The 23,227-nt window shown below is 45.8% G+C and overlaps 1 protein-coding gene across 1 annotated transcript in view; it reads left to right on the forward strand.

Moving 5' to 3' along the window:
- LOC144753495 (cytochrome P450 2D15-like) overlaps positions 1-23,227 on the forward strand; it is a 482,639-nt gene that overhangs the window by 439,587 nt on the left and 19,825 nt on the right. Inside the window, 3 exon segments of the mRNA XM_078641166.1 lie at positions 16,846-16,884; positions 16,887-17,032; positions 20,399-20,540. Of these exon segments, the coding sequence (XP_078497292.1) occupies positions 16,846-16,884; positions 16,887-17,032; positions 20,399-20,540 (327 nt within the window).

The raw sequence follows: 23,227 nt of genomic DNA on the forward strand, positions 1-23,227 counted from the left end.
TCCTAAACAATTCAATTTCCAGTAGTAACCATGGCTCGAAAGATCACAGACTCCAACTTCAGTTTAGGGGATTTATTACAAAGCCTAAAACAACTGAATATACAAGCACCTCAAGACGAGGTTGTAAAAATACATAGGAACTAATACAAAGCCAAACCTACGAATGAGCCTGCTCCAATGAATCATGAAGAAAATAAACAACTCTATAAATAAGACACAAGCAAGGACTGCTCCAACATTAAAGTCAGACTTCATCTGTGGCTGAAAAGTGGAAAGCATAAGACTATCCCTACTCTTATCTCTAAGGTGACATCCCTACTTAGCTTTTTTCCAGACAAAATCCGTTAAAGGGTGTCAGCTTGTGAAGACTTCCTAAGAAGCACATTCACATTGTAAGTCAGGTGACCAAAGCTACAGATCTCGTTCTAAGATACTCTTCCGAGATCAATTTTCTAACCCCTTCTCCTAACTCATCCTGTCTTCTTCTGCCTCTCCTTCCTCAGGGCACTTTCCCTAATACAAAATACAAAAATGTAGAACACGCCCACAGATCACCTTATGCTAACGGACACCTCTGCTAGGTAGTCTTCCACCGTCTTCTCCAAGTGCAGTCCGATGAACTTGGCTCCCAGGCCTCCTCAATGAGAAAGAACACCGGCTCCCAATTATCGACCTTCTATTTACTTTGTTTCAATTCTCCTCCATGCCGAACTCCTAAAACAAAAGGCGTTAGTTCTAACTAACAAAGGCAGCTTCTCCCATCTGCAGCTGAAACGTGAAAACAGAACATCCCTGTGTGCACATGAAATTCGCTGACTACTTCTAAATATGAGAGCTTACCAGGGAAATTAAATTTCCAGGCCTACACAATTCGGCTAACATAAGAACAAAACGGATAGGCCTTTCATAACACAACGTGAACATTCATTTAGGGCTTTACACATCAGGGTTTACACACGTTAATGATGCTTCTTGCTGCTAACATCTACAATCATTACATGTTAAGCATAACTCATTATTTTTTAGTGCAATCTTCATCATGGTGCACATTTAAATCAAAAATGCATTTCACTACACAAGCTTTTCGTTAGGCAACTGCAATATACTAAGGGTTACAATTTCAATATAAACAGCATTTCATTTCTCTTTGCGTAGCATGAAATACTTTTCTATTACTTCATTTGCACATTTTGTTATTACGATGAGATTCTACTGATCAAGATTAAAACACCACAAGAATATATACGGATGCAGACTTTCCATGATTATGATGCACTCCTACATTTTTAGAACACCATTGCGCTCCATCACTAGAATCTACTGTGAAAACCTATTTGCAACTTCTTGGTATATACTATGTGCTGTTTGCCTCATAGTTTGTTAAGAAAACACTGGGAATTTTTTGTTCGGGAGATACTGGGATTTTCTCAGCAGGCTTCATAAGAAAGTCCAGGTAGTAGACAGAAGCACAGCTTCAGAAATTTTAGATAATAGCAACCATTAGGAAGGCACTTCAAGGTATATTTTCGACTCAGTGAAGACTGTCCTGCAGCTTCTCTGTTCACACTGTGAACTTGCTTATTTTCCAATATTTTTATTTTCAATCAATCAATCAATCAATCATCGTATTTATATAGCGCACTACTTACCCAGAGGGTCTCAAGGCGCTGGGGGGGGGGGGGGATCCGCTACTGCTCGAACAACCAGGTCTTGAGTTGCTTCCTGAAGGCGAGGTGGTCCTGGGTCCGGCGGAGGTGGGTGGGGAGGGAGTTCCATGTCTTGGCGGCGAGGTAGGAGAAGGACCGGCCCCCTGTGGTGGCTCTGCGGATGCGGGGGACAGCGGCGAGGGCGTGGCTGGTCGAACGAAGCTGGCATTTGGGAGCGTAGAAGTTGAGGCGGTTGTTGAGGTATCCTGGGCCTTGTCTGTGTAGGGCTTTGTGTGCGTGGGTGAGGAGACGGAAGGTGATTCTCTTGTTGACCGGGAGCCAATGCAGATCTCTCAGGTGTCCGGAGATGTGGCTGCGACGGGGGATGTCCAGGATGAGTCGTGCTGAGGCGTTCTGGATCCGCTGGAGTCTCTTCTGGAGTTTGGCGGTGGTTCCGGCGTAGAGGGTGTTGCCGTAGTCCAGACGGCTGGTGACGAGGGCCTGGGTGACCGTCTTCCTGGTCTCGGTGGGGATCCACCGGAAGATCTTACGTAGCATGCGCAGGATATTGAAGCACGATGAGGAGACGGCGTTGACTTGTCTGGTCATGGAGAGGGAGGAGTCCAGGATGAAGCCCAGGTTGCGTTCGTGGTCTGTTGGTTTGGGTGCGCTGCCTAGGGCGGGGGGCCACCAGGAGTCGTCCCAGGCGGAGGGTGAGGATCCCAGGATGAGAACTTCCGTCTTGTCCAAGTTCAGTTTCAGGCGGCTGTTCATCATCCATTCGGCTACCTCTTTCATCCCTTCGTGAAGGTTGGCTCTGGCTGTGGCGGGGTCGTTGGTAAGGGAGAGGATCAGCTGGGTGTCGTCGGCGTAGGAGATGATGTTGAGGTTGTGCTGGCGTGCGATGTCTGCGAGGGGGATCATGTAGATGTTGAAGAGGGTTGGACTGAGCGAGGAGCCTTGAGGGACGCCGCAGATGACTTCGGTGGCTTCAGATCTGAACGGGGGGAGGCGGACTCTCTGTGTTCTTCCGGCGAGGAAGGAGATGATCCACTCCAGTGCCTTCTCCTGAACTCCGACGTTGCTGAGGCGTTGTACTAGGGTACGATGGCAAATAGTGTCGAAGGCCGCGGAGAGGTCGAGGAGGATGAGGGCCGCTGTTTCTCCATTGTCGAGCAGCGCTCCGATGTCGTCGGTGACTGCGATCAGGGCGGTCTCGGTGCTGTGGTTGGCCCGGAAGCCAGACTGCGAGGGGTCGAGGGATCCGTTCGTCTCGAGGAAGGCGGCCAGCTGCTTGTTGACGGTCTTCTCGATGACTTTTGCAGGAAACGGGAGCAGCGAGATGGGGCGGTAGTTCTTGAGGTCGGAGGGGTCGGCTGATGGCTTCTTGAGAAGAGCGCTGAGTTCGGCGTGCTTCCAGCTCTCCGGGAAGGTAGCGGTGTCGAAGGAGGTGTTGATGATGTCCTGCTGGTGGGGTGCGATGATAGCGTCGGCCTTGTTGAAGACATGGTGAGGGCAGGGGTCGGTCGGAGATCCGGAGTGGATGGAGTTCATCGTGCGGACGGTGTCTTCGGAGCTGATCGGAGTCCAGGCGCGGAGGGTGGTGTTGGGGGGCGGTGGTTTGGTCGTGGTGCTCGTCGGTTGAGTGCTGAAGCTGTTGTGTATGTCCGCGATCTTGTTGTGGAAGTAGGAGGCGAGGGAGTTGCAGAGGTCTTGTGAAGGGGTGATGTCGTTGTTTCCGGCGTTGGGGTTGGAGAGCTCTTTGACGATGTTGAAGAGTTCTTTGCTGTTGTGTGCGCTGTTGTCCAGTCGTTCCTTGAATGCAGTTTTCTTGGTGGCGCGGATGAGTTGGTGGTGTTTCCGGGTGGCGAGCTTGAGGACAGTCATGTTGTCCGGTGTTGGGTCTCTGCGCCAGGTTCTCTCGAGGGCTCGGCAGTTCTTCTTGGAGCTCTTGAGTTCGTCGGTGAACCATGGGGCTTTCTTGCTGCCGGGTCTGCTGGGCGGGGTCCTCTTCGTGAGGTTGGTGGCCGCCTGGCTAGGGTTCGTTGTGCTGGTGGGAGGGTTCGTGCTCAGGGCGGACGCGAGCTGGTCTGCTGTGATCTTGTTCCAGTTCCTGCGTGCAGCCTGTTGCTGGTGGTGGTGGATCGTGGTCCTTGCGACGCTGAAGTGGACGCAGCTGTGGTCCGTCCAGTGGAGTCCGGTGGCGTGGCTGAAGGCGATGTCCTTGCTGGATGAGAAGACGGGGTCGAGTGTGTGTCCGGCGTAGTGGGTGGGGGTGGTCACCAGTTGCTTGAGTCCCAGGTTGGCGAGGTTGTCCAGCAGGGTGGTGGTGTTGCGGTCGTTGTTGTTCTCCAGGTGGAAGTTGAGGTCCCCTAGGAGGATGTAGTCAGCGGAGCAGAGGGCGTGTGGGCTGATGAAGTCGGCGATGTCTTCGCTGAATTGTGTGCGTTGTCCAGGGGGTCTGTAGATGAGGGTGCCTCTGAGGGAGGTCTTGGGGTTGATGTGGACTTGGAAGTGCAGGTGCTCGGCGGTAGCGAGGGTGTCATCGGCGTTGGTCGTGATGCGGATGGTGTTCCTGTGGACGATGGCGATGCCTCCTCCGGTGTGGTTGATGCGGTCCCTACGGATGATCTTGTAGCCGTCTGGGATGGCGATGGCGATGTCAGGCGCGGAGGAGGCGTTCATCCAGGTTTCCGTGAAGAAGGCGACGTCTGGGGCTGTGGTGTCGAGCAGGTTCCAGATCTCGATGGCGTGCCTGTGGACGGAGCGGGTGTTGAGCAGGATGCATCTCAGGTGGCTGCTGCTGTTGCTCGTCGAGGTCTTGGGCACTGCTGGAGTGGTGCTGGTCCGGATGCAGGTGAACTTGCAGGTGTTGCAGCAGAAGGGTCCGTGGGTGCGTCTCGGGGTGGCTCGGTAGCAGCCCGGGAGTCTGCCGGCGTTGAGTGCATAGAGGTCGGTGGCGGCGTAGGTCTGGCGGGAGGGCTGGTGACTGCGGGAGCCAGGGGTCCTGGCACTGGGCGCGGTCCAGGCGCGTACGGGCGCAGACGGGTTTACCTTTGGCGCGCCTTCGGCGCACAATCGGCGCGCCCCCTGCGCGTAACCGCTGCGCGTTCGCACGGTTCGCACGGTCGCCATATATGGCGAAGTGCGAGGGAGGGCGGAGCAGCTGGGAGGCGGGAGCGGGGAGGGCACAGAAAGGAAGGGGGCGTGGCTAACAACGGAGGCGGGGAGCGGGGCGGGAGGAACCGGGGGAGCGAGTACAGGGGGACAGGCGATGAAAAATACAATCCTAACAAAAAGACAATCTCAGTTACAGCAAGGGGCACACAGCAAGGAAAAACGGGGCACAGGAGCCTAAAAGGCAACAACAGTGAACACAGCACAAAGGGGCACAGAGGGGCACACAGCAAGGAAAAACGGGGCACAGGAGCCTAAAAGGTAACAACAGTGAACACAGCACTAGACCGGAGGAGACCACGCCGCTCGGTGGCAGGGGGCGTGGTCAGACGGCAGCGGCAGGGTCAGCGAGGCAGGCGGGTGGCGGGAGGCACACGCAGCAGCTGGTGGCCGTGCGGCGCGGGGGTGTCCTAAGCTAGAGTTTTTTAGATATTGACATGTCCACAGCTTGGCTCAAAGGAGAGACCAGGTCTCATTTTATAAAATTCTGCAATTAAGGAAATAAACACAAGCCTATGTGTTTCTTTAATTGTGTAGGCTTTAATCATTAAGTTGTTTTTAATTTATCTGGCACAAGTTACCATCTTGAGATGGGGTCATAGCAAGCAGTGGCCATAAATAAAAATAAAGTGTAGTTGCAAATTAATGTTTGTGAGATCTGAAAAGCATGGAGAGTTCATTAGAAACTCGGATAGTATTTACGGACCTGCAAACTTTCAAAAGGGTGTGTAGTCTGCAGATATGAAGTAGAAGTTAGCTCCATTACTGAGGTCTAATCTGGAAACATAAGCAGCCTGCACAGACAGACTTAGGGTGAGAGCAAACTGACTCACATCCCAGCACTCAGTATGACCCAAAGCATCATGCAGGGTATGATAACACTTACTTCTAGTAGTATTTATGTTTTTACCCTTGTTGGTGCAGCTTCGGCTGTGTAACTCTAAACATGTGTTTCTGGATTCATTCCTTCATCAGTAGAGATCAATAAGTCATTGTGGGGTTCTGGAAATACTAGCCAAAGTCTTCTCAGGTCTCTGTACCACTAACTGGGTGCAGGTGCCTCACCCCAAGCTCGTCAGCTCAGTAGCTCAAGGTAGCCTTTTCAAACAGAACAAGGGAGGGAGCACACTGCTTCATATCCCAGCACTCCATTTGCCCCAATGTGTAATGGTAAATGCAGTTCATGAAAACACTTATTTCAGTAATCTTTTTTTTAAGTTTTCACCCTAGTTGTTACAGCTTGTGCTGTGTAACTCTAGACACGTGTTTCTGTTTTAATTCCTTTATCAGTGGAGGACAACAAGTTTTTTTGGGGGTGCTGCAAATGCTGCCCAAATTATTCTCATGTCTCTGTACCGCTCTGTTGAAAAGGCTCCCTTGAGCTCCTGAGCTGACGTGCTTGTGTGGATGCACCTGCGCCCAGTGAGTGGTACAGAGACCCGAGAAGACTGAAGTTATTAGCAAAATAAAAATACAAAAATGCTCTCCTTTTGGTAAATCTGACTAGTGCATACACAGCGGCTACTGCCAGTGTCTTTGATAATACCATACATAAAAATGAATTAAGAAAGATGTCACGAAAATGAATAAAACTGAACGTAGAAATAAAGCCTTTGTTGCCCATCAGACTAATCATCACAGACCTCAGTAACTATTTCCAAAACAAACTCTTTTCAGACAGTACAGAACTAGGCATGATCTTTCAGCTCTGCAGTACTCTGGTCACAACTAATAATAATTACCTCATCTTCTGATGGAATAAAGAACAGACAAAACATATTCTCCGAAGTAGTCACTGTACAAATAGCACAACACCCAAATACAATCATAGCATCACCTACTTTAATGATAGATCAGCCAACAAAAATGCAGCCATCACTTACAACCCATTCTAGCAATGACTGAGGTGTGCATTTTACATTGATTCTCTTGGCACCCTTCTAGACCGTATGCCGTCTTATAATTTTATGCAGGAACAGCTGTCAAGGAAGGAGGTATGATATATAATTTTTTTCACTAATTTATTATCTTGCAACAATATTGATCTTTCAGGAAGTTTTGTTCTGGGAACTGCGGCAAACATGGACACTTTGCTTTCTTCAGCTTCATGATGCTCTGACTCACAGGATGAGTCAAAGCTTTGATTTTTTTTCTTCTCTTCCAAAACTTGTGCATTTACTGCCTCCTACCCTTGTCATGATCTGCCCACTCCTCCATCAGTTTGTTATCAGATGAGAATTCAGTAACCCACCTAAACTGACCACCGATCCTCAGCTTTCTCCACTGCTGATGAACCTGTGCAACATAAGTCATTCCTCTTTCTAGAATGCCTTTCCCGTTATTCTCCTGCTACCAAACAACTGCACACTGATCCCCTTTAAATATCTGGCCCAGAAGGAGGATGGCAAAATCAGTTCTGGAACAAAAGGTTGGAGAAAGTTAGAGAGAGAGAAAAAATACAACTCTCTACAGTCCTCAAGGAGACAAACCGGAATTATTCAGCACAACAGGCGGGAATTATTCTTTCCTTTTCAAGTTAGGCAGATTCTGTCCTTGTAGAAGGTCAAGGAGGGTATATTAAATATCCTAGCTATCGTAATAGAAAGATTCAATTCAATTAGGGACTCAGAGGCACGAATTATGCTTTCACTTTCTCCACTTTATTCTCAGCAGCCATTTTATTGCATTTGAACAAGAACCACATTTCCCACGAAACGATGTGAATTATTAAGAACAACAACTGACAACGTAGTCCAGCAGTCCACAAGTGTCCAATCAGGTGGCAGCATTTGCACCATAGTCCTTTGCCACTGTCCTCAGTTCTTCTTTTGTCACACTAGCCACACCATTACCATTTTCTCACGAACCCTATTTCCCAGTTTTCCTGCCAGGAAAAAGAGATTAAATTACCAAGAGGGTACCCGCAGACAAGGCTACACCATAAGCAAGCTATGCACAATACATGTTCATTGAATTAGCATAAACCTACAAGAGCAACATAATTCAGTGCTTACTGGTCACAGGGAGGGTCTCCTGAATCAGTAATCCATGGGTGGGATAATCCACTCTTCTACGTCCTTAATAGAAATGAAACTTTCTGTTATGATACCTAGGATTTTTTTTTATTCTATGTCCGGACCGGAGGCGAGGATTATGTTAGTTTAAAGCTTACTCACCCCCAAATGAGCCATATCCAACACTAGCTCAAAATAGAACCTCCTAAATGTAGAGTCCAAGGTCCAATCGGACGGGTTCATAATATCTTACAGGCGGGCACCCAAACTGAATGCCTTTAAGGCCATTGTTCCACGATAGGAATGTGCACCAAAGATTTAAGATCCACTACAGCTTCCTGCATAACTCATGGCATCCAACGGGCTGTGGTCGGGGAAGACACAGGTTTGTGTGGATTTCTGAAGGGCGATTAAGAGCTGCCTCTCCCAGGGACCTGAAGTCCTCAGAATTGTCCTCATTGCCCTGAAGGCATTAAACTACACATAACTTAGGAGACTCCAGAAAAGGCTGGGTATTCCATGAACCTAGTATAGGATTTAGTATGCCTGCTCAGCATAAATGACACCCCAGAGGGTGAAAAAGACCTTCCAGTAATGTCTCGGGCCGAAACGTCTGAGACCCTTCTGCATGATACCATGCAGAGCAGCATTGCCAGCTTCACTGTGAGTTTCTTCCTTGATTGTAACTTATTGGGTTGCCAGGATAGGGAAAGGTTAATCACCATTTTAACACCCCAAAGAGCCGAATAACATGGTTCTGGAGGAAGTGATAGCCGGATTCCACTTAAAGGCGCACACAAAAGTATGTTCTCTCCATGGGCACATGCCCTGCCAAGATAGTGGAACAGAAGGTGTTGATTGAGCGGTATGCCAGACATTTTTGCACTAAACTGGCCAGGAAATTCAAGACCTGATAATCATTGCGAACTGTGGAAATGCATACCCTGTCTCCAGCTTCCTGTTCTGGAGAAACGCATTTCTGGCTGCAGCCAGAGCATCTGGTCTCCAACTGAAGAATTAGGGTAGTTGTTGATCCAATCTGGAGGCAACCAAGTACACCAAAAAGGGACACACTAATTCTGAATGCTGGCAAAGACTTTCAAAGGAAGTTTCCAAAGTCTGGAGTCCTGAACGTGACAGGACTACCAGTCTTACCTAGTTCTCCTGGCTGGGAAGATATTCTGCCCTAACCAAGATATGAAGGTCCAGGCAGAATTTCAACAAGTTGGTCACTAGATCTGAGAGAACCTTGGAGTGAGTGCCCCCAGGTGATTGATGTACCTGACGGACGAAATGTTGTCCATTTTGAGCAGGACACAGGACTGGATCTTGTCCCAAGTAAAACCCCAGACTGCAAAGGACCCGGCGAAAAGGTCCAAACAGTTGATGTGTAGTCTCTTTTCTTGAGGAGACCACAAACCTCTTGTGGAGAATTCTCCACACCGAGTGCTCCAGCCTGACCTCTGGGCATCAGACTGTATACGGCGGTCCGGAGCCAAACCGAAAATCGCTCTCCCATTCTATGCTTCCAGGAGGGAAAGCCAACAAAGAATCTCCTCCTGGGCGTCGTCTGAAAGGATGACCGGTTGGGAGTAAGTGAGCCTCTTTTGCAGGTGTGCTGCTTTTAATCTCTGAAGAGCCCCATAGTGCAGGGGTCCTGGGAAAATGGCCTGGATGATAAGAGACCTACCAGGCAAGCAATTTGTTACAAGGACACTGTCGGGTTAACGTTCTCCTAAGCTTTTGCTGAATCTTCATCACCTTTTGAGAAGGAAGGCTCAAGGTAGCCCCAGTGGAATCTATGACGAAACCCAGAAAAGCTACTCTCTGAGAGGGAATTAGGAGGGGTGTTTTCTCGTTCATGACAAATCCGAGGCTATTGAGCAGGCTAACAGCCATTTGCAGTTGGACTGACAAATGTCGGAGATTTGTACCATGAGGAGCAAATCGTCAAGGTAAATGATGAGGAGTATCTCCTGTGCCCGTAGGTATCCCACGGCTGGTATGAGCACCTTTGTCAAGCACCAGGAGGCGGAGGAGAGCCTGCAGAGTAGCATTGCATACTGAAATGTCTGTTGTCACCAGAGGAACCTCCTCTCAGGAGGGAAAATTGGTATGGCCCAGTAAGCATCCTTCAAGTACAGGAGGAGCATCCAGTCTACATGACGTAAAACATCTTGGAGGAGTTGGATACCCTCCATTTTTAAATGGTGTACACCAGCCACTCGTTAAACTCGTGTAAATATATTACCTGTTGTTGACTCCTGTCATTCTTGTTGAGAAGGAAAATGTTGCTTATGAAGCCAGGTGAATAGCTCCTTTTGCGAGGAGCGAGGCAACCTCCGCATCCACCATTTCTACCTCATGTTGTGAGAACTGGAGTGGACTGGGGTGTGTAACGTGACATGAGGACCCACAATATTCTATGTGAAACCCCTGAATCATCTGCAGGACCCATGCATTGCTTTTGATTGACTGCCAGACATGGAAAAAATTGCCAGACGACCTCCTATTTTAATTAAGGGAAGAAGATCAAACACTCACCGGAATTGGAGGCAGTGTTGAATCCCATCTCTCCTCTGCCTCTGAAGCACCATCTGCGGGTCTGGTAGAAATTTCCAAAACAGGTCTGGTCCTAATATTGCCCGCTCCTGATATTGCCTGGGCCTAGAGTCTTGCCCTCTAGCAGGATACTGGGAGAAGGCTTGGGGGCCGAGTGGCCACTGCCTCAACCGGGAAACCCGAGAGGACAAAACCCTTTTGATGGAGGACTTGGATTTGTCCAGTGATGTGAAGGTATTAAAAAACTTTCCCATTTCCTTAATAAAGAGTTCACCAAGGAGTTCCCCTTGTGCCACAGCCCATGGCTCAAAATCAGTGAGGTCCCCAAGTTTCAGGTCCACTTTTATTAAGAAGGAATGTCACCGTTCTGTGTACAGCATGCAATTGGCCAACATTCCTAGTGTTTTGTGGGAAAAGTGGTTCTTGTTAAAATGCATTAAAATAGCTGCTGAGTATAAAGCGAAAGACACACAATTGATGGATGGAATGCAGAACAAATCAAAACATTCACCCCCCAGTCAGGAGATCTGGATTAAATCCATCATTCTATTGCTCACCATGCCACCCCAGTTTAGACCTGGCCATATGCAAATCAGTCTTGACCCTGTGCCTCATGGGAACAGTCCAGCCCAAACTGTCAAGCCAGGTCCTCCCTCGACCGGAAACAAGCATCCTCGGACCGGTTTCGGGGTTTTACCCCTCATCAGCCAGGATAGCTTGATTCCAGTGGCACAGCGAGCCCAGGACCTAAGTCAGGGCATACCTGGCGCACTTAGGGCAAGAAAGCAAAAGACACACTATTGATGGACGGAATGCAGAACAAATCAAAACATTCACCCTCAGTCAAGAGATCTGGGTTAAATCCATCATTCTTGTGCTCACTATGCCACCCCAGTTTCAACCTGGCCATATGCAAATCAGTCTTTACCCTGTGCCTCATGGGAACAGTCCAGCCTGAACTGCCAAACCAGGTCCTCCCTGGACCGAAAACAAGCATCCTAGGACCGGGTTCGGGGTTTCACCCCTCATCAGCCAGGATAGCTTGATTCCAGTGGCACAGTGAGCCCAGGACCCATGTCTGCATAATCTTCGCCTCCTGTCCTGACATAGAATTAACTGCCAGTCATTAGTGATGTGGCCTAGCTAATACTGCTAAAATTCCCATACTTCCCACTCACAGTCCAAGACTGGCAGCAAAGTGTTGCAATTCCTGCCCATGGTATGTCATAAGTTGCCTCAAAAGTATCCCGGAATTTTATGGACTTAAAATCCAGAATGGAAACCTAGGCCATCCCAGTTTATCTAGCTAAACTTCAAAGGAAATCATTGTCCTGAACTAATATTTGGTTGAAGGACCACGTAGAGGCGGGCTCAACTGAGTCTACTGCTACCCTGCTCTTAACTGGATTGGGGTTACTGGAGACTATTCAAATGGAAATGTCCTTCTTGGCAGCCTCCATGTGTTTCCTCCTTTCTGTCTGGGGCATTTGGCACTTAGAGTTCAGAAGGCTGGTTAAGTCCGGGCTATTCCCAATGTGATCCAACAAAGAATACGCATGTTCCAATTTTCTGACTACAAACAGATACCCTCCTGGACCCCTAAGAACAAGAATTGCTTAATCAGAGACTCCGTTTACACACAACCCATATTATTGTGGAGAACCACATCCTCTAGAAACGTACTTCCCATGCATCTGTCTCAACACACATAACGGAATGATCAATGCAAAACACAGGGATTGTCTACTCATCAAAATTGCATTAGATAAACCTAAATTACCTGCTAACCGCATATAACACAAGTCAATTCCCATATTTAAAAAAACAAGTACAAAGTCAACAAATTTTATAAAATTCAATATCCAAGTTAAAAAAAACGACAGATTGTATCAGCGCCATCAATAGCAAAATGTAACGGTCTAAGCAACTTGTATTACCTGCCCACAGGTAATCAACTTTCAGCATTTCTTTGCTACTATTAATACTTTCGCGTATTGCATCCTGTCTCATTATTTCAAAAAACCCTGCATGAAAATGTCTTGATTTATATCTAGGGATTTAATGTGACTCCAACCTTTCTATTTAAACAATACACTTCTTACACTCCCGCCTTTGACTGTCTTAGTACTTCCGTGTTTACTGTACTCTATTACGTCTGCCACCTTACTGTCTACTATACTTCAGTAAACTAATCATACTTCCTCCTTACAAATCATAAACTCTGTTTTTAGCAGCCATCCCTGCAATACCTGTCCTTTTCTATACTATCTGATCATCACACTCCCATTAATCACAGTTCCCACATCTGTGTAATCTAACTGCTATTACCTTAACCCACCTATAGGAACTGAAGGAAATACAATGCTTCACGTTCTCCAGAGCACAAGACTATCCCAATAGCCAACATATTTACAACAATAATTAAAAACACTGTACTTCCTACTAACTCTGGGTTACGGAGTAGCATGCTAGCTGTTATAAAGTGCATCAAAGCCTTGTCAGAGGTAGTAAGTGCTATATAAAGGCAATTACAATAAAATACAATACAATTGTGTTGCCAGTTCATTGGCACAGCAGCTGGCACGGTATAGGCTGCAAAGGTGTGAATGAGCCTGCTCACAGAGAGCAATGCGAGTGCTTTTTGGAATGCATTTCAGCTGAGTTCCGACAGGAATTGTTATAAAGGTAATTGAAAGTAGTAACTCGATTTCTGAGCATATTTACTTGCTCATCTTGAATAGCGCAATTTGTATTTGCAATCTCCGGTGTCTTACCGTTCTCTTGGACTTGGGTAGCATTCAGTTTAACATGTTTACAACGCTCAGAAATAGAGTTACTACTTTGGTCCAATATTGAACCAAAACGCTCAGCAACAGCAAGATTCATCAGTATAACTGGAATTGCTCTGCTGCAAGCCCCACAAACTTACTCCTTGGTCCTTTGCCTTTGATATAACACTCTACCAGCATACAAGACACATTAAACACGTGCCTTTTGGCCTCAGTAAGATTATTAACCATCAGGTCACAAACCTTAGAGGACATTTAGCTGTGTTTCACAAAAAAAATTCGAATCTAGGGGTCAACAACTATAATACTTGTCCTGAAGATGGTCTCGTCAATGAAAGAGTAGAGACCGAAACGTCGACCTACGCTTTTTCTTCTGATAGTCGTTTAATCTTTACTAAGAAGAAAAGTGTTGAAAATTGTTACAGTGAAGGCTTTAAATCTCATACTGCTACCTTCTTGTCACATTATTTGCATTTTTAAGTTCCCTCATTTGATTCTTCAAGATAAAAAGTGAATGTTTTTCTATATACACCCATTTCTGTCCTAGTTCTTTATACTATTTTGCACTTATGATTCACATTCTGCTTGATATATATATTGTTTTTGTTTGTGATTTTGATTCACTGTATGAAGATATTGTGCAGTGGAATTAGCTGCTAAAAGAAATTAATGAGCAAGGAAACATTTGTCTGGCCTTGAAATTCGATTATAAAAATAATCTAATTAAATATTCGAATTAGTCCCTTGAAGGCACACCTACCTTATCACTCTCCTTAAAAGCGACATTAAATTGAACTTGGGCATAAAGTCAGGTTTAATGCCACAATTAATTTGACACCTTGAAGTACCCATTTTAGTAGTTCCATTCAGAAGTTAGGAGGACTCAGAGGTCAGCCGTTAACTTTGTATGAGCCAATGGGGCTAATAACCTTTCCACAGCACACACACAGCACAGTGACGTTTTAAAGTATATGTCCTACTTCGTAACGTACTGCTCCCTGCCTCGATAGGCCTTCCCTAGAGGAGACATATATATTGTTAAGGGTAGTGGGAGCTTTGCCACTTGTTTAATTGGCAAAATCGAACTAGCAGTTTTAAAACTGCTCTTCCAGGCTGCAGCGGCAGACCAGGAGCCATTTTGTACTTTGTCACACACAGGATGGAACAATCAGTGCTGCAGCTCTGGGTAGACATTCTAACTTACATGCCCTGGGTACCCTTGGTACCATATACTAGGGACTTATAAGTAAGTCAGCTATGCCAACTGGGGGTAGCCAATTCAACATACATTTTGTGATGGGTTAGAACACTGGCAATGAGGACTGGTTAGCAGGCCTCACTGCACTCTGAGTCTAAAAACCAGCAGTTCGTATTCAAATGAGGCCAAAAGGCGGGGACCTGCAAAAAGCCTGTTTCCTCACACTTTGCCAAATAATGTAAGAGAGAGATGGGACGATAATAAGACACATTGAAAGTGTCTGCATCTGCTTTCTTCAGCAGTGGAAGAATTACAGCATGCTTCCAGGTCTCTGGATAATCCTCTTCCTTCAGTGATTCATCCACAAGTACTCTTAGATGAGGACTGGCAGTAAGGGTAAGACAGGTTCTAATGGAGAGCCCTTTTCCACCTTTAACATAGTGTCTTCCACCATCCAGTTGGTTAATTCAGAGAACGGGCCCCAGTTGGTTAAAGAAGAAGGGTGAGGGCTAATGTCGTTATACAGATTTCACCCAATAAAAGGCTGAGTTGCAAAGCCTGAATAAATGGTCTCCATGTTGTCACTGAAAACGATGCCAAATCTCACAAAATGAAACTGTGTCTCTGGCTGTCTGGTTCACCACCACTTGGGTGAGTCAACTTCTGAACATTTATAAGCAATTCTTTAGAAGATCCACTGTTTTCCTTAATACTCCTGACAAAATACTGTCTCTTAGCCTGTTTAAGCTGATTATTTTAGATTTGGAGGCTTCCTTGAAAATGGCCCAGTCCACAGGAGTTTTAGTGGACCTCTAATGATTTGCACTCCTTTTTTTTCTTTCTCAACTCTGCCGTGTACCACTTTGCCGATATCGATCAACTAGAGGAATTTGTCTCCTTCAGAGGGGCGCAGACATCGATGGCCTTGGCCAAAGTACCCACAAATGAATATACTGGTGTCTCCAGCGAGATAATCTCTGTGACCTCATGGGGGTTGAAATTACAACTATGGAGTGGTCCGACTAGGTGATAGGGTCTTCTGACTGCATTTTCACTGTGTTTAAGTTACTAAATAGTAATTCAAGCTTGTGGCCTGCAGGACGGGTGGGACCTTTTATCTTTCCAGTGAGTGGTAAAATCTGCATCTCATTCTCCGAATATCCACTAAAAAAAATCGAGCTTAACATCATAGTGAAGATTAAAGTCTCCAATAAGGGGAAAGTGGGCAAACTTTAGTATGGTTGGTGACATCGTCGCAGAAAACTTCGCTGCCAGCAGGGGGCAGTCAATTATTGCTCCTCCTAATGTGGAAGCAGCTTTAAATGATAGTGGGAAAATCATAACTTGGCAAAATTCCATCAAGGAGTCATTCAGCTTAATACCCTCAAACACATCGCTATAAATGATGGCCACTCCCCCACCTTTCCTTCCAATGCGGTTACGCGTTAACATACTGTAGCGGGGCCCATACCGCCATAGCTAGATCCATGGTGGTGAAACTATTAAGCCATGTTTCTGTGATGAATGCTAAATCAAGCCTCAGACTATAAATAGTATCCCATAACTCCTTACAATGTTTTGGAAGTGATCTAGAGTTAAAATAAAGACAGTTAATTGAGAGGTCCCTTCCCCTAAGCTCCATGCAAGGTTCAGAGGCCTCCTTCCCAAAGGGGCACCCTCCAGCATGTCCCTTCACAAATGAGCTTTGTTTCTGGGACCCATTCAAGGGCTCCCTAGGCCCTTCGTGGTTTGTACAGAACTGCCTGCAACTGTCACAAGAGAAAGGGTAGAATATCGTACCAGGAGCACGATAACAGTTCTTTTTGTTGTGAGCGTTTAGGGTTATAGTGAGCAGGGCCTTCCGCGAACACATGATAAAAGTATTCCTACCGGATTCAAATCTGGCTGGGGTCCTGGCGACAGGCGACATCCTAGTGCAGACGGGTGCAGATGTTCTTATTTTGGCATGCTAGCAGTGTGGACGCACTGCACCCACGTTTAACTCTATAAAGCCTGCCCGCCCACTAGACCGCTGGGTCTCCTCCCCGTCTGAACCCATCCCTAGATTGGCGAAGAAAACAAAACAAACCTAACCAGGACCACCGTGGTATAAGGCACCACTGGCCTTCATGTCTCGTAAAACTGCTTGCCTAAAATCAGCAATTATGCCGTATCGAAAAGTAGAAAAATATTTAAAATGAATGCAAAATACTTAACATACAGAGCTGGTGAAAAAGCACATAAAAATAAAGCAAAATTCAGACATTTTGCCTTTGACAATGCTTGGCTTATCACCGACTTTAAAATCATGAAGTTTGTTTGTCAGGAGTTTGTGGTACAACAGCACACCTCTGCTTTGATGTGGCTCAGTGGGAATCGGTCAGTTGAAGTTCTTGGGCTTGTTGCTGAGTGAAGATTTGGGATTCGACGGTTGTAAAAAGTATCCCTCTTGTTTCTAGGTCAGGTACACAAAGAGATTGACACAGTGATTGGACGAGGTAGAAACCCACAATGGAGGATCAGATCAACTTACCCTTCACCAACGCTGTGATCCATGAGATCCAACGCTGTGGAGATATCGTCCCACTTTCACTGCCGCACATGACGTGCCGTGACACAGAGATCCAAGGATTCTTTATCCCTAAGGTAAGCAAAGTCTACGTTTCATTCTTATATCCGACCACCCTAATTCTTTATGGCTATTCCCAGCCCCAGGTGATATTAATCACTGATCTATCCCAGACGAAAATGATGACTGTTCCCAGCTAAGGTGATATTAATAACTTCTACAAGAGCATTTGATGACTACTTTAATTCCTGGAAGATGTTAAGTTCTTGAGAAAGCTGGCTGTTCAGAAGGTCTGGAGTGACCATGGGGCTATGACTGGGGAATGTTTTAGGCACAAAATTGGTTTAAGTGTATGGTGGGTGTTTATCAGCACTGTTTATGAGAGAGGTTCAGCGGGTGTATAGAGAAGGGCTAGATCATAATTGTCACATTAAAGAAAAGAATATGTAAATGTTGATTTAATGTAAGACATACAATTGAGGACAAAAAATAGTAATTGTTATTATTGTTTTTACGATTATTTACAGTGACCCCTGACGAAGGGCACTTGATTGCCAGAAATGCATTGGGTTCTTTTAATAAAACACTGCCTTGGATGAATCGTTGCATTGCTCATGTTCTTTTATGAGGTCCGGATGGGCACGATTAGAACATAAGAAACTTGGGAAATGGCAAAAACTCCGCGTGTGGCTCGAAATATAAGTGGAACTAAAAAAGTGTAACCAAAAAGTTGTTTACAATGATTATAGTGATGGAAATGGACTAACAACTATATCGCCATGAAGGCGTGTTTAGCTGTGCGACTGGCAAGGGCGAAGAGGACGTACCCCCCCCCCCCCCACAGTTGTTGTTCACTTGGTGCCATTTGGGCAAAGGCACACCAGTCTGCACGCATTCTTTGATTTATGGACAAAGTATGGGCAAGCTATGAAACAAAATGGTGTGCATCCCACCCCTCAGAATTGTTCAAGTTCTTCTTTGTCCCAGATGATATTATGACTGCACTACACTCTGGCTCAAATTGCAGACTCCTCCCCGGCTTGTTGATATCAATGACAACTCCCAGCCCCAGGGAATGCCTAAGGGGCACTATCATGTTGTTTATCACGATCTGTACTTGTTGTTCTCATTACGCAAATGTGTTGAATCAAGTTGTTTCCTTTGTTCTCCGTTCTTGGTGTTTTATCCCTATTATCCCTATTTTTAATGCTTGCATCTGTTTATGCATGGAAAGCCATTTCAAGCAGCACTTCCAGGTGAAAGTGTCAATGTATTTTTGCCTCACTTTAAGATAGAGAAGAAAGTTGATAAATTCTCCCTACCTTGATGGAACTCCATTAGCTTTCCTCAGAGGCCAACATTATCTTTAACCCCTTCCGCGCTCATGACGAGCTGAGCTCGTCATGAGTTATGACGCTCGTACGCTCATGACGAGCTGAGCTCATCATGTAACGCGGCTTTTGAAAAAACACAGCGCGCAGCGGGAAAACCGCTAGCGCGCATGCGGTTAAATCGTCTTCATCATTTACAAAGCCATCACGACAGCCCCATCTTATCCTGCAGACAAGCGTTCACCATCTCTGGGGCTCTCAGCACACCCACAGCCAGAGCACCATCAGACTCTAGACTAAAAAAAAAATGTTTTAAAGTCAGAAAGCCTTTTCATGCATCCAGGGCCGGAAAAACATCCCAGTTTCCATCAGGACTGGCCCTACTCTGCTCCAATGTAGGCAGGAGCAGAAGACTCACCTCTTTAAAGTACACTACATCACAATGCATTCACAGTCAGCAAACTAACTACCGCTGCCATAAATCGTTGACATTGTGACTGTCTGTGATAGTGTACAGTGCTCTGCTGCTTTTTGGCTGGTTTGGGTTATAGAAATGCTGCATATATACATAAAAGAGAGAGAGCTTTGGCCCTCCCTACTTGCCACCTCTAAGTTGCTTGTAACACGAATACCTCTATCAAACCACAGGTCTGCTTCTCCAAAACTTTGGGGTGTGTTATGAGAGACATTAGGGGAAGAACAGCACAATACTTGGGACTTATAGTTTATTCTGTTTTTCCCAATGGAAACATTGGCCAAAATATCCCGGCCTGGTAAATGGTTTTTGTATATAGCTTTAATGGATTGAAGGCACCATGTATGAAAAAAAAACATTTCATAACTTTGCAAACAGAGGGAGTCGGATATGAAAAACATTGAGACACCCCGTTCTGGATCTCTAAATCTGGAACCTCTTTCCTAAACATGGACAGATATGTTTAGCTACGCACAACCTGTCGGTCACAGCTTTAAATTCCATTATTATAGCTGGCTAAGTTATTAGCAATGGGTTTCTGTATCACATGCGATACATCGCGTGGCAATAATATTGCATCCACTACATGGATCTACCACTACATGGTAAGGTAAGTCTATTTAATATTCACTATTCCATTTACATTACCTGCCAAGGGAAGTACTAGTGGATTTAAGAATAGAGACGTATATGTAACTTACAAATGCAACTGTGGATAACTTGTAAGTTACAGGTTCCAATTTCAGTAGAATAACTTGGTGAATCTTATTCCTTGTATATCATTAACCAGTAGATAAGGCAGGTGTCTCCTTTCTCCCATCCTTGTCTGCTGTCTCCTTTCCACAAAGCTTCTTCTCCCCAACCAGTCTGCTCTCTTACTCCCACAATATTTGTCTCCCTTGCCTCTTCTCCGAGTGCTCTCTTCCGTCCACGATATTTCTGTTCCTCCCCTTTGCCTGTCTCCTCTCTCCCTTTTTGTTTGCTTCATACCTCTGCTTCTGTCCTTCCTACTGGCTCCCAGTCTTCTTTTTCGACTTCTACTCCTATGACGCTCCCTTGTCCCCCATTTTCCCTTTTTTCGCGTGTTGTCCTTCTATCTGCCCATTCTGTGTCCCCTTCCTCCCTACACGTGAGCTCTCTCCTTTGCTTTTCCATCTCCTTTCTATTCCTACTCTCCACACTCTCATCTCTCTTCCTTCCTTGGCCTTTCTTTCCCTTCCTTGTTCCCTCTCTCCCTCTCCAGTCTCCCCTGCCCTTCCTTTGTCTTCTCTTAGTATTGCTGCAGCTTTTTCTCCTTTGTTTCCCTTCCCTCCCTCCATACAACGTGTTTTTCCCTCCCTCACCTTACTGTTTCCTCCTCTCTAATCCCCTTTCTACTTCCAATGTCCTAAACCCTTTGCACACCGCCATGGGCCTTACTTTTAAAAATCATCCATGTCAGGTGTGTTACACCAACTTCCAAAATACAATTTTTTTTAAATAAATAAAAGCCTAGGATTTGATGTAGTGTTACATGTAACAAGTGATGCGTCTTTGTGCAGACTTTTCATACATGCAATACTGAGGGTTCAGGTATTTAGAGAATGGACGCAGGCGAATGAATCCCATCTGATCCTGTGGAGTCTTGTCTTCTCTAGGGAGTCGGGATTTTCACCAACCTGACCTCGGTGCTGAAGGATGAGACTGTCTGGGAGAGGCCCCACCAGTTCTACCCTGAACATTTCCTGGACGCCGAAAAGAACTTCGTGAAGCGAGATGCATTCATGCCTTTCTCGGCAGGTAAACAATAGAATGCATCTTCCTAATTTAACGTAGTGATTAATCAGCGGTATCGGTTGTGGTGAATTTGGGGGCTGAAGGTTTGATTTTTACTGTTTCTGGTAACATGCACCGGTAAAGAATGTCTACGGATGTGCCAGCTTCAGATACATTTTCTTTACAAACAAGAGCACTCCAAATGATTGTGTGAACCCTAATGTAAGTAAAACTGCAGTGGTTCACACCAAACACATTCAAAGTTTGATTACGTATAGAACACAGCAAAATTACTGCACATAATGATTTGAAAGGAGAGCATTGTACAGGTTCCAGTAACAAGAAATGGTTTAGTTCCAGCATAAACCACATACCCAAGTTGATATCTCCCAAGAATAAGTGCAAAGTGTCCCCTAACCAAGTAGCAGTGAATAAGCAATGCACAACAAGTGTACTGGTATGTTAGTACACAAACTGCACTTTAGGTAGTCCATTAAAACAGGCCCTTAGTGACCTGTGCACATGTAAATCATGAAATGGCAATCCGTTTGCATTATAAGTCGATGGCGTTTCAACCCCTAACACAATTCAAGGATCTCGCAAAGACGTAGGGATACCCGGTGGGCCTGCTGGTGCCCAGAGTGAAATAAAACCCTTAAGCAAGCTGTGGGGTACAGCATGCAGAGCGTGATCCCGAACAATCAACCCAATGTAAAAGGTACAATACAATACTTATGGGTGTAGAAACCTGTGAAAGAAATGAAATTGCCCAAACTGCTCAGTTATAACCTAATTCATTGATGTGGGGCCTTAGGTACCAAAATAAAGTGCAAATCAAAGTCTATAGGTCATTCCGCTGTCTCTCACCCGTAGAGACTTATCACCATGAGTATTTGTAACTTCTCTTTTCTCTGAGGTGATTATTCTGGATCATGGAAAACAAGCCCTGATCTTTGGACTGGGTAAGAGTGGTCTGCTTAATTCAGACACTCTGTTCATCACCACCCCCTTTTCTGTATCGTTTTTGGCCACTATAGGTGTGGCAGGGTATACTCAGACATGAGTCCCTTTCTCACTGCTCCATCAGGATTCAAGCAAGCCGGGCCGAAGAGGCTGAAATGCCAGAAACCGGTCCCCGGTAGCTTGTCTCCTTTCTGGTGATCCCGAACAATCAACCCAATGTAAAAGGTACAATACAATACTTATGGGTGTAGAAACCTGTGAAAGAAATGAAATTGCCCAAACTGCTCAGTTATAACCTAATTCATTGATGTGGGGCCTTAGGTACCAAAATAAAGTGCAAATCAAAGTCTATAGGTCATTCCGCTGTCTCTCACCCGTAGAGACTTATCACCATGAGTATTTGTAACTTCTCTTTTCTCTGAGGTGATTATTCTGGATCATGGAAAACTCAGAAAATGTGTTCTCATTGTAGCTTTCTAGAGCACTAACCTAATTTCAGGGAGAAAAAATACTCCCCATATATTGTTCATTTCTGAAAGAAATGCTTTGAGCTTTACAGTTTTGATTCCATCAAGATGACTTCAGGTGTGTGTGGTATCTTCCACAGTAGGGGGGAAGATCATCTAAACCACGACACCTCTTTGTCCCCACGATCGCCTTGGAACGCGCCGAGGTGACATCACTTAGAATGTCACTGTCGAGCGCGTTCTAAGGCGAGCGCCGGCAAAAGTGTCAGTGGGCATGCTGTGAGTCAACTGTGGCTGGGGTCAGTTTGTTATTTAATGCTGTGAAGCTATTCTACATAAAGCAGTTTGAACCCTTTACTCTGGCGTCCTTCTACATCTTTGACAGACGCTACACGTGTGCCACCATTTTGTCTTAAAATCAGAATGTTAGCGCTTTAGTTGTTCATTAGAACACTGTGGGGAGGGATGGAGGGAGTAGGGGCACAGACTCGGACAACAGAGGGTGGGGGTGGGAGAAGGGACTGAGATGGCAAACTGACCATGTCGGATAGACAGGGTGGGCATTGGCAGCACAACAGACCACGTTGGGCAGGCGGGAAGAACAGTCTCAGAACAATAGGCCACATAGGGCTGGTGGGAGGGCGGTGGCAGCATAATGGACCATGGATGGCAAAAGGTAGGGGGCAAAGTCATTCACATGGATAACGAAGGGCAGAGGGAGGGTCAGAGGTAGCTCAAAGGACCACAGAGAGCAGGAGGGAGGAGTCAGGGGATGCACATGGACCACAGAGGGGCAGGTAGAGAGTAATTGCAACTGGTGTGAGTTGCTGACGCACATTTCTAATAAGACGTGGGTTAACATCAAAGACCAGTTACCAAAAATATGTGAGAAGAAGTTTCTCCTTGGAAAACACTATTCACCCGTGGATTTCTATGTACAATCTGTGCACTCTTACCGTCAACCGATGCAACCTTGAGAAACTCTTGCAAATGCCAGAATGAGAATCTAATATCTCTCTTCCTAGTTTTTTCATGGCAGAGCTCTAGCCAAGAAAAACATCTTTAGTTATTAGTCACTAAAATTTGAGCGTGTATTATTGCTGTAGCAATGCATTCACATGACTCTGACAAGAGGAAGTCAGTTTAGTTGTTGTGTTTGCATGCAGCCCAGGAACCTACAGATCTCGAACATTGACTTCTCTCCCTGTCAACTTTGTATCCATGTCATCCACGCCACTACCCTGACCTGTGACATAACAAGTAGATAATCATTCAGTACAA

Source organism: Lissotriton helveticus, chromosome 1_1 (assembly GCF_964261635.1).
Source record: "Lissotriton helveticus chromosome 1_1, aLisHel1.1, whole genome shotgun sequence".
Lineage (NCBI taxonomy): Eukaryota > Metazoa > Chordata > Amphibia > Caudata > Salamandridae > Lissotriton > Lissotriton helveticus.